Source organism: Sylvia atricapilla, chromosome 13 (genome assembly GCF_009819655.1).
Source record: "Sylvia atricapilla isolate bSylAtr1 chromosome 13, bSylAtr1.pri, whole genome shotgun sequence".
In the NCBI taxonomy this organism is placed as follows: domain Eukaryota; kingdom Metazoa; phylum Chordata; class Aves; order Passeriformes; family Sylviidae; genus Sylvia; species Sylvia atricapilla.
The window spans coordinates 1,068,942-1,079,988 of NC_089152.1; the positions used below are offsets into that span (position 1 = coordinate 1,068,942).

General features: G+C 52.7%; 1 protein-coding gene across 1 annotated transcript; it reads right to left on the reverse strand.

Annotated features, from left to right (window-relative positions):
* Positions 1-480: 480 nt before the first annotated feature.
* GLCE (glucuronic acid epimerase) lies at positions 481-7,959 on the reverse strand. The gene is made up of 4 exons (XM_066328161.1): positions 7,541-7,959; positions 5,696-5,867; positions 4,127-4,375; positions 481-3,254 (listed from the first exon to the last, which is right to left on the reverse strand). Exons 1-4 carry the CDS (start codon positions 7,913-7,915, stop codon positions 2,230-2,232), a joined length of 1,821 nt encoding a protein of 606 aa, XP_066184258.1. The 5' UTR covers positions 7,916-7,959; the 3' UTR covers positions 481-2,229.
* Between the last annotated feature and the right edge of the window lie 3,088 nt (positions 7,960-11,047).

Here is an 11,047-nt window from a genome sequence, read left to right on the forward strand (position 1 = left end):
AAATAAATCCCGGGAAATCCAAGCGAAATCCCGGCCAAAGCCACGGCCCGGCGGAGGAGGGGGATGTCGGGATTCCAGGGAATGTCGGGATTCCAGGGAATGTCGGGATTCCAGGGAGGGTTGTGCTTGTGTTCTTGGGGTGAGGGAGGCACGGAGAGCGGATCCCATGGGAATAACCAACGGATCTCTGGGTGAAAATCCGGGATCAAAGCTGATCTCGGTCCCAAAGAGCTCTGGGAATTTCCTTGGATGGAAAATGAATCAAAAAAAAAATTCCCAAATTGGGGTGAATTCCATGAAGTTCTGGCTCCACGGCCAAGGAGCCTCTTCCCGTGCTCGAAGGAATTGAAGGAATATTGGGAATTCCTCAGGGGTTCTCCGTGGAATTGCAGCCTCCGGTGGGGATTCCGGGAAGCTCCACCTGGGATCAAAGCTGGTCTCGGTCCCAAAGAGCTCTGGGAGTTCAGAGATGGAAAATGAACCGAAACTGGAATGAATTCCATGGAGTTTGGGGCGCTGCTGGCACCGTGGCCAAGGAATTTCAGGAATATTGGGAATTCCTCAGGGGTTCTCCGTGGAATTGCAGCCTCTGGTGGGGATTCCTGGAAGCTCCACCTGTCCAAGGCCTCCAGGAGGTGGGACAGGAGGGAAAACCTTGGAATGCCCATCCCAAGCAGGAAAATCGGCCGCGCTCCAACCTCACCATCGGCATCAATTCCCAAAAAAAAAATCCAACCAACGAGGAATTCCGGCCTCTGTAAGGCACCAAACCCATCCAGGAGGAGTCTCCGAGTTTTCCAATCGGGAAAACAACGGGAGCGACCCGCCGGGGGAGGACACAGAGGATTCTTTGGGAAGGAGCGGATTTTTGGGAAGGAATCCCGGGTCTGGGGCTGGTTTGTGTCCGTTGGCTTTCCGTGGGCACGGAGAGAATTCCCTCCTGCCACCTTTGGTACTGGAATTTCTCCCGGGCCGTCCACGGGAGGGATGGATCCGATCGGAGCCGCGGATCGAAGTCGGGAAAAAGTCGCTCCGGGATCGGAGAGAAACGAAGGAAAAAAAACCCCAAAAAGTGAAAGTGAGGAGAAGATGGAGATGGGTGTTGTCCTCGAGCCCGGGATTTTGGGATTGGGATGAGCTCCAACGCGGAACGGGGAGCAGTGGGAATTCCCAAAGTCCATCCACAAGTTTGGGATCGGGCGGCACGTGGGACTGTGGAATCACGGAACGGTTTTGGTGGGAAGGACCTTAAAGCTCATCCCGTTCCACAGGGGCCTTCCACAATCCCACAGACCTGGCCTTGGACATTCCAGGGATTCAGAACCGGCCGCGGCTTCTCTGGGAATTCCAGCACAGGGAGAGCTGGGAAAACCCCTGGGATGGAATTGTGAAAACGCTGGATGGGCTGGAGCAGGAGAAAAAAAATGAAAATTCCCCAATTCTTCGATTTCCTGAGGGACTCCAGACGAGCTCCACATCCCGCTCAGCAATTCCCAAAAAGCTCCGAGGAAACTCTCAGATGGAATTCCAAAATCCCACAGAAAACACGGAAAGGGGATCCCAGCTCCGAGGGAATTCCAGTGTCCAGGATAACGGATCCCAGCTCCGAGGGAATTCCAGTGTCCAGGATAAGGGATCCCAGCTCCGAGGGAATTCCAGTGTCCAGGAAAGGGAATCCCAGCTCCAGTGCTGGTGACCCGGGGCCGTGCGCTCCAGGATTTCCCAGTTGTGCTTCCATGGTGCCGGGCACACGTTTTCCATGAAAAAAACCCCCTCCAGCTCCAGGATCTCCAGGCAGAGAACCGGCAAAAAAAAATCCCAGCTGCGGATTTTTCATCCCGACAAAGCGAATCCCTTGGGAAACTCCCCCCAGCTTTAAAGCCACGCTCCGCATTCCCGGGCTCCGAGCGAATCCCACGGACGGCGCTGATCCCACGGGAGCCGCTCCACCACGGACACAAAATTCCCGTTTTTCCAGGCCTTGGACGAGCTCTCCGGGCGACGACCGCGCTCCCAAGACTTCTATGGCTTCTGCAAACCTTTTCCTCGGAAAAGGGAAGGAAAAAAAAAACCAACCACCGATCCCAACAAAACCCAACCTCCAGGCGGGGCGAGCATCCCGATCCCACACCTTCCCCAAGAGCCGCGGTTTCAAACCCCCGTGGTTATATTTTTTTTTTTGGGGACGCTCCGCGAAGGACGAGGAGGAGAAACCCAAAACCCCCCGTCTCAGTTGTGCTTGGCCCTCCCTCCCCGCAGGTAACTCTTCCACCTCTTGACGAACTCCCTGAAGAGCGGCGACTCGTCCACGGAGGCCAGCAGCTGCAGCTGGTTGATGTGGGTGGTGTGGTAGTCCCAGCGCGCCAGGTTGGGCGCCGTGCCCAGCATGAAGTGCCTCAGGTCGTAGACGCTGCCCGAGCCCGTGTCGAAGAGCGGCAGCATGGCCTTGAGCGACGCCATGCCGCGCTCGTACAGCAGCCCGGCCTCCTTGCCCAGCTTGTCCCCCGCCGTCTCCTTCAGGTCGTAGAGGCCGATCAGGGCGTACATGAAGCCGTTGAGCACGAAGGAGCTGGGCGTGGTGGGGTACTCCTCGTACCACTCGTGCCTCTCCATGAACACCGCCTTGACGCCGCGCTGCTCCGCCGGCAGCTTGAAGGGCGCCGTGGCCCTCAGCGCCGCGCTCAGGAAGGACGGCTCCTTGGTCAGCTGGTAAGCCCTGACCAGCGTGGACATGGCCTGGCCCTGCGCCATGGCCGAGTACCAGCCCGGCTCCAAGGATTTGAAGCCTTCTCCCAGCTTCCTGGTGACCATGATGGGCCAGCCGCCGCGCTCGTCCTGGTTGCGCAGCAGCCAGCGGCTGGCGGAGAAGAAGGCGGCCATGTGGGCGGTGGCCGAGACGGTGACGTTGTCCAGAAAGCCGCGGCCTTTGGCCACCAGCCGCAGCACCCTTTTGGGCAGGATCTTGGTCTGCTTCACCGCCTTGGTGTTGGAGAGCCCCACGCCCTTACGGAGGTCCGTGAGCAGGTCCCGGGTCACGGTGCTCCAGCCGCTCCTCGCCCCGATGCCGTAGAAGATGTCCCTGTCCCGCAGGGCGATGAGCTGCGTGGTGGACACGTAGTGCACGGTGAAGAGCTGGTTCCTCTCCGTGGTCTCCAGCACCACGGACACGCTGCCGTTGCCCTGCAGCTTCAGGTCGAAGGAGATGATGAAATCCCGGCCGTTGTTGAGCTCCAGGGACACGCCCTCGGAGTTCTCTGCGGGGGGAAAAAAGGCTCCGTAGGAACAGAAATATTCCCGTTTTCCGAAGGTTTGGGGAGGATTCCAGAGGCAAGGTCCCGCCCCCGGGAGGGATTCCCGAAGGTTTTAGGGCAGCCCTTCAGTAACTCAGCGTTTCTGGGCTGTTTCAGCTGATTGGATTCGGAGTGAAGGACTGGGAATGAAGAGGGTGGGGGATGAAGGATTGGGAATGAGGAGCTAGGAATGAAAAGGGTGGAGAACGAAGGACTGGGGATGAAAAGGATGGGAATGAAGAATTGGGAATGAAAAACTGGGAAGTAAGGACTTGGAATGAAAAGGGTGAGGAATGAAGGACTGGGAATGAAGAATTGGAAATGAAGGACTGAGAATGAAGGACTGGGAATGAAAAGGATGAGGAATGAAGGGTGTGGAGAGAACGGGGAATGAAGCGGACAGAGAATGACGAATTGGGAATGAAGGACTGGGAATGAAGGACTGGGAATGAAGAATTGGAAATGAAGGACTGGGAATGAAGGACTGGGAATGAAGGACTCGGAATGAAGAATTGGAAATGAAGAACTGGGAATGAAGGACTGGGAATGAAGGATAAGGAAGGATGGACTAGGAATGAAGAACTGGGAATGAAAAGGATGAGGAATGAATGGTGAATGGTGCGGAAAGAACAGGGAATGAACGGGACAGAGAATGACGAATTGGGAAGGAAGGACTGAGAACGAAACGATGGGGAACGAAAAGGATGGGGAATGAAATGTGGGGAAAGAGAAGCGAGGAATGAAGGACTGGAAACCAAAGACTGGAACGAAGGATTAGGGAACAAAGCCCAACCAAATCCCAACAATCCCCCCTCCCTGCTCCATCCAGCACCCACCTGGGCAGGAGAACTGCTTGACTCCGCTGAGCCGGGCCTTGTCCCAGACGGTGGTGAGGGAGCAGCCCTTGGGCACGGTCCACTCCCCGTTCCCGGCGTTCCCGGCGTTCCCGTCGCCCCCGGTCTCGTACACCTCCACGTGCGGCGGTTTCTCCGTCAGGTTCTTGCTGTAGTGGCTCAGCCCGTACTGGGCGATCTGGATGGGGTAGAAGTAGCCCTGAGGGCCCCACTGCGTGGAGAGAGGGACTCCTGCCCGGGAAAAAACACATGGAAAAGGCCTCGGGATGAGCGGGGAATTCCTCCTCCGCGCTCCAGGAGATCCATCAGTGGGGCTGGTGGAGGGAAGTCTTTGGGAAGGAGGGGATTGGGACCTTTCCCACTAAAATCCGGAATTCCGTGGTTTTAGCCGGCAGAGGAATCCCCGTTGTGCTCTTCCCGGCTTTTATGGAGTCGTGAGATGGGTTGGGTGCAAGGGAACTTAAATCCCATCCCATTCCAGCCCTTCCAAGGACAGGGATCTTCCAGGATGCCAGGCTGCTCCAAGCTGGCCTTAGACATTCCCAGGATCCAGGGAAAACCAGTTTCTCTGGGAATTCCAGCCCAGCTAAGAATTCCTTCCCAAAACCCTAATCCCATCCACAGGGAGCCATTCCCAAGGTTGAAGGTGCCACCACAAAATCCCATTCCCGCATTCCCAGCACCAGATCTGGGTCACTTTCCACTTCCAGCACAGTTTAAGGAGCCTTTCAAGCAGATTTTCAGGATCATCCCAAGACTTGAGATCGCCCTTCCCACATTCCCAGCACCAAACTCAGCTCACTCTGCCCCAAATCCAGCACATTTTCAGGATCATCCCAATCCCAAAAACACTGATTCCCAGAAAAATCCCACCTTCCACTCCACTGATGCACTTGACCCTTTCACCATTCCCACATTCCAACATTCCAACTGGAACATCCAGCTCATTTTGCACTTCCAGGAGATTTTCGGGACCATCCCAAACCCCCGAAATTCCCGGGAATTCCCTCCTCCCCACCTTCCACTCCGCTGATACCCTTGACCCTGTCACAGACCTCAGCGCTGCCACCTCCATTCCCACATTCCCAACACCAACTCCAGGCCACTCTGCACTTCCAGGAGATATTCAGGACCATCCCAAACCCCTGAAATTCCCGGGAATTCCCTTCTCCCCACCTTCTACTACGCTGACGCACTTGACCCTGTCACCACTCCCACATTCCCACCAAAACATCCAGCTCATTTTGCACTTCCAGCACATTTTAAGGAGCATTTCCATCCTATTTTCAGGATCACCCCAATCCCAAAACTTGAGATCTCCCTTCCCACATTCCCAGCACCAAACTCAGCTCACTCTGCCCCAGTCAGGATCATCCCAATCCCAAAAACACTCTGATTCCCAGAAAAATCCCACCTTCCACGCCGCTGATACACTTGACCCTGTCACCACTCCCACATTCCGACCGGAACATCCAGCTCATTTTACACTTCCAGGAGATTTTCGGGACCATCCCAAACCCCCGAAATTCCCAGGAATCCCCTTCTCCCCACCTTCCACGCCGCTGATGCACTTGACCCTGTCCCTGAGCTCCACGTTGTAGCCCTCGAAGGACATGAAGACGCCGTCGGGCCGGTACGGAGCGCGCTGGGCGTAAACCTTGGAATAACTGTGGGAGAACTCAAACCTCTCATTCCCGTCAGCCTGGGAGATCCTCCCGTACACCTGCCACAGAAATCCACGTCACACACTCAGCTCCTTGCAAATAGCAACTCAAAAGCCAAAAGTGTAACAGCTCTGCCGTAAAAATGTAATTTTTTTTATTCCTGCTACGAGGAAAACCCGTGTATTTAATTTGTGCTGGTGGTAAATTGGACAATTTTCCAGTAAAAATGACCAATCCAGCAAACACACACAGCTGCTTTTAACGTTGTGTTAAAAACATGTTAAAATTTTTGTTAGAATTGAATGAAGTTGAATGAAAAGTTTTCATGAAGTTGAATGAAAAGTTTTTTCATGAAGTTGAATGAAATGTTTTTTCATGAAGTTGAATGAAAAGTTTTCGAAGTTGAATGAAAAATCTTCCAAGTTTAATAATAAAAAATAAGACAACAAGGGACATATAAAGCAGAAAAAAAAAGTTTACAGGCCTCTGGTATTCCACAGCAAGGCACCTGAGCTAACAAAGGATCTTTCCTTTAAATACCCTTTAAATATCATATTATTGCATATTCATAAATTTCAGATGTGATTTACACACGTTCCTTTTAGAGATGTGTAAATTCCTTGTTTCTGTTTAAGTGTAACTTTTCTCCCTCGCCATTCCTTCTCACAAATAAAATCCTTCCACAAAGTCACCAATCCCTTGATAAGGGGGGAATAAATAAATCAATTCTTCCTTCTGGAGGTTTTTTTTTATTTTGGTGTTCTCTCCATCCAGACAGGATTGGTGTGAGGAATTCCCTAAAACTGCCTCTCCCACCTCTCTCTAAACTAGTTACAAAAAGCAAATGCTAAAGGCTAAAAATTCTATTTATCACACTACTAAAAGAGATTAATACAGCATAACTTTCTAACGTAATAATATTCATATAATAACATATATAAACGTGTAATATTCACTTTAATATTTGCAAAAGCCAATTGTATTGTCTGTAATTATAACAACATGACGAAAACTCTGCTGCTGACATCTCGACCATCAACACCAACCGTGTGTAAAAAGTAAAAAAAACAAGGCCTAAGCTAGAAATATTAATGAATGATCATTAAAAATATTGAATAATGAATAATAACGAGTAATAATGAATAATACTGAAGATGAAAAACAGCCCCACTCCAAAAAAGCAGACCTAAAGAGAAGCTGTGCTGAACGTGTTTATAGCTCTAGAATATTTTTATAGCTTATAGAATATCTGGAATAGATATTAGAATATCTAAATTATGTAAAATATCTTATAGAATATCTAGAATGCGTTTATAGTTCTAGAATATTTTCTAGACCTGCAAAGTTCCACGTTCCAGAAATACATCCAGAAATACAGTTCTGGAATATATTCTAGTTCCTGGAATAGAGAAACCGAATTATGAATAATAAAATGATAATTGTGAATAATGAAACGATGATTTATCGACATGCAACAAACTTATGCAACAGGAAAAGCATTTAAAAAATGCCTCCGAAATTTATTTATTTGGTTAAAATATAATATAATTTAACCAGAATTTATTTAGCTGAACACCAAATCACCCGGCCGTTAATTCGCATGATTTTTCTACCTCCCGACTACTTTATTTTTTTTTTAATTAAACCAATCCCTAATTTATTTTTTTTTCTCAATGAAACCCATTCCCTGAAGATCCCCCAATGAGGTTTTTTTTTTTATTATTTTTCCCACCTGGAAATATTTCTCCACCCAGCTGAAGGGCAGGAACACCTCGCTGCCCTCGCGCCGCCCCTTCACCGTCTGCTCCTCGTTGATGATGCAGTCGATCTCCTCGTACTTTGGGGCCGTTTTGCCGGGAATTCCCGGGATTCCCGCCGCTCTGGGCGGCTCCTGGGGCGAGGCCTCCTCGCTCTCGGGGATCCCGCGGCGCTCCGGGGGGTTCGCCGGGATTTGGGAATGCTGCTGGTGCTGCTGGGAGCAGCGGGTCCAGAGCAGCAGCGACAGCAGCGCCAGCAGCGAGCAGAGCACCAGCAGGGCCTTGGAGCTGAGGCGGGCCAGGCAGCGCATGGTGCTGCATTCCTGGGAAAAAAACCATGGAAAAACCATGGAAAAATGGGATTAGGACAGGGATTTGGGGTGGGAATGGTGCCTGGGCCAGGCAGCGCATGGTGCTGCATTCCTGGGAAAAAAAATCATGGAAAAATGGGATTGGGGCAGGGATTTGGGGTGGGAATGGTGCCTGGGCCAGGCAGCGCATGGTGCTGCATTCCTGGGAAAAAAACCATGGAAAAACCATGGAAAAATGGGGTTAGGGCAGGGATTTGGGGTGGGAATGGTGCACGGGCCAGGCAGCGCATGGTGCTGCATTCCTGGGAAAAAAACCATGGAAAAATGGGATTGGGACAGGGATTTGGGGTGGGAATGGTGCTTGGGCCAGGCAGCGCATGGTGCTGCATTCCTGGGGGAAAAACCATGGAAAAACCATGGAAAAATGGGGTTAGGGCAGGGATTTAGGGTGGGAATGGTGTCTGGGCCAGGCAGCGCATGGTGCTGCATTCCTGGGGGAAAAACAGGGATAAAATCATGGAAAAATGGGATTAGGGCAGGGATTTGGGGTGGGAATGGTGCCTGGGCCAGGCAGCGCATGGTGCTGCATTCCTGGGGGAAAACAGGGATAAAACCATGGAAAAAACATGGAAAAAACATGGAAAACTGGGATTGGGGCAGGGATTTGGGGATGGGAATGGTGCCTGGGCCAGGCAGCACATGGTGCTGCATTCCTGGGGAAAAACAGGGATAAAAACATGGAAAAACCATGGAAAAATGGGATTGGGGCAGGGATTTGGGGTGGGAATGGTGCCTGGGCCAGGCAGCGCATGGTGCTGCATTCCTGGGGGAAAAATCATGGAAAAAACATGGAAAAAACATGGAAAAAACATGGAAAAAACATGGAAAAAACATGGAAAAAACATGGAAAAAACATGGAAAAATGGGATTGGGACAGGGATTTGGGGTGGGAATGGTGCCTGGGCCAGGCAGCGCATGGTGCTGCATTCCTGGGGGAAAAATAGGGAAAAAAACAGGGAAAAACATGGGAAAAAATGGAAAAAAAACATGGAAAACCATGGAAAAATGGGATCAGACAGGGATTTGGGATTTCCTGGATAGGAATGGTGCCCCTTCAATAGTCCAGCATTCCTGGGAATCAGGGAAATGTGGGATACAAACTCCAGGGATCCCAACAGAGCCAGGAATAACTGGGAATGGGGAAAAGAGGCCCCGCTCTTACCTTAGGGAAAGGGAATTCTTGGAATTCTAACACATCCCGAGCTTCCAGAGGCAGAAATCCAGGGATTTACAGATTCCTCTTGGGATTCCTGGAGGGAAAACCGGGAAAAACGGAGCTGCAGCAGGCCTGGATAGAGCTTGTCCTGGAAAATCCTGGAATTCTCAGGAAAAACCGCAGAATTCCAGGAAAATACTCAGAATTCCAAGAAAATCCTGCAATTCCCAGGAAAATCCTCAGATTCGCAGGAGAATCCTTGGATTCCCAGAAAAACCCTCTGATTCCCAGGAAAATCCTCAGAGTCGCTTAAAAATCCTGGAATTCCCCAGAAAATCTTCAGATTCCCAGGAAAAAAACCGCAGAATCCCAGGAGAAAAATCTGCAAAATTCCAGGAAAAATCTTCAGATTCCCAGGAAAACCCTCAGGGGATTCCAAGAATTCCGGAATCTCAGAGCCCCTATTCTTGCACCCCACATTCCCATATCCCGTATTCCCGCTCATATTCCCGCATTCCCATTCCCGCATTCCCAAATCCCAAATTCCCACCGCTCCCATTCCCTCATTCCAGGCTCTGGCAGCAACCCCGAGGCGGCCCGAGCACGCCCAGCCCCGCCAGCGCCGGGCGATCCCGCTGCTCTCGCTCTCTCTCTCCCGCTGCCATTGCCATGATTCCCGGCATTCCCATTCCCGCCATTCCCGGTTTTTTTTTCCCCAGGAATTCCCGGGAATCCCGGCCCCAGCCCTTACCTGTGCCCCGGGCCTGGCGGGCGGCGGAACCCCCGCGCCGGGCAGCGGGGGGAGCACGGAGGGGCCGCGCCGGGGCCCCGCCCTCGCGCCTCACAGCCAATAGGAGCGCGCCGGGGGCGGGGCGCGCGCGAGACGTCAGCCAATAGGAAGGCGCGGTGCGGCGGTGCCGCCGCCACAACGGCGCCGGGTAGGGCAGGGCGGGGCGGGGCGGAGGCGCCGCCGCCCCGGGGGCACCGGGAGCACCGGGAGCACCGGGAGCGCTGCGGCCGCTGCCTCAGAGCCACGCGGCGGCCGCGGCACCGCCTCAGCCCTCGGTGACACCGGAGGGAAAGCGGCGGGAGGGGCCGCGCCCCGGCTTCCCGCGAGAGCGGCGGCGACCAATCAGAACCGCCCGTTTTGGGGGCGGGGCCTCCGAGCGGAGCGCGCCGCTGATTGGCTGAAGGCGGCACCGCCCACAGGTTTTGGTCACGTGGCGAGGCCGCGTGAGGCGGGAGCTGCGGGTTCTGATCCCGATCGTTAGCGGCGGGTTCATTAATAATTAATTAAGAGTTAATGAAAGGAAGCGGCAGGTCGGCGGGCTTTGAGAAAGGCGGCTTTGCCGCCCTCGTGGGGAGCGGCTGCGCCAGGGGAGATCGAGGAATATTGGGAAAATTCCCACCTGGAAAATTCCCACCTGGAAAAGCTCCAGCCGTGGAACAGCTGCCGGCTGGAATCACATCCTGGAGCGATTGAAACCTTTGGGATGTGGCACTTGGGGACAGCGGCACGCTTGGATTCCAGATTCCCCCCCCCCCCCCCAGGGGCTTTTCCAGCAGAAACAATTCCATGATTCCTGACACATTCCAAATCCTCCATCCCTGAAAACCACCCAGCTCGGGATTGACCCAGCAGAGCCCCTCTACGCTGGATGGACATCATTCAATCCTGATCCAAGGAATTAATCCCCGGAATTCTGCACCTTGCCCACGTGGAGCCGTTGCTACGGAGCCGATGCCAGGCATGGAAAAGGCTGGAAAATCAGGAATTCCAAGAGGAATTGTTACCCGTGGCCTCGGCAGCTCCTGACTCCTGGATTCCCTCGATTTCCCAAGAAAACCAATCCCAATCCAGCGCAGATTCCGGGTTGGAGGGAGCAGCACCTCTCGGACACCAATTCCCATCCCAGTTTTCCCTCGGTTTTGCCAAGGAGCTGGAATTGCTTCCA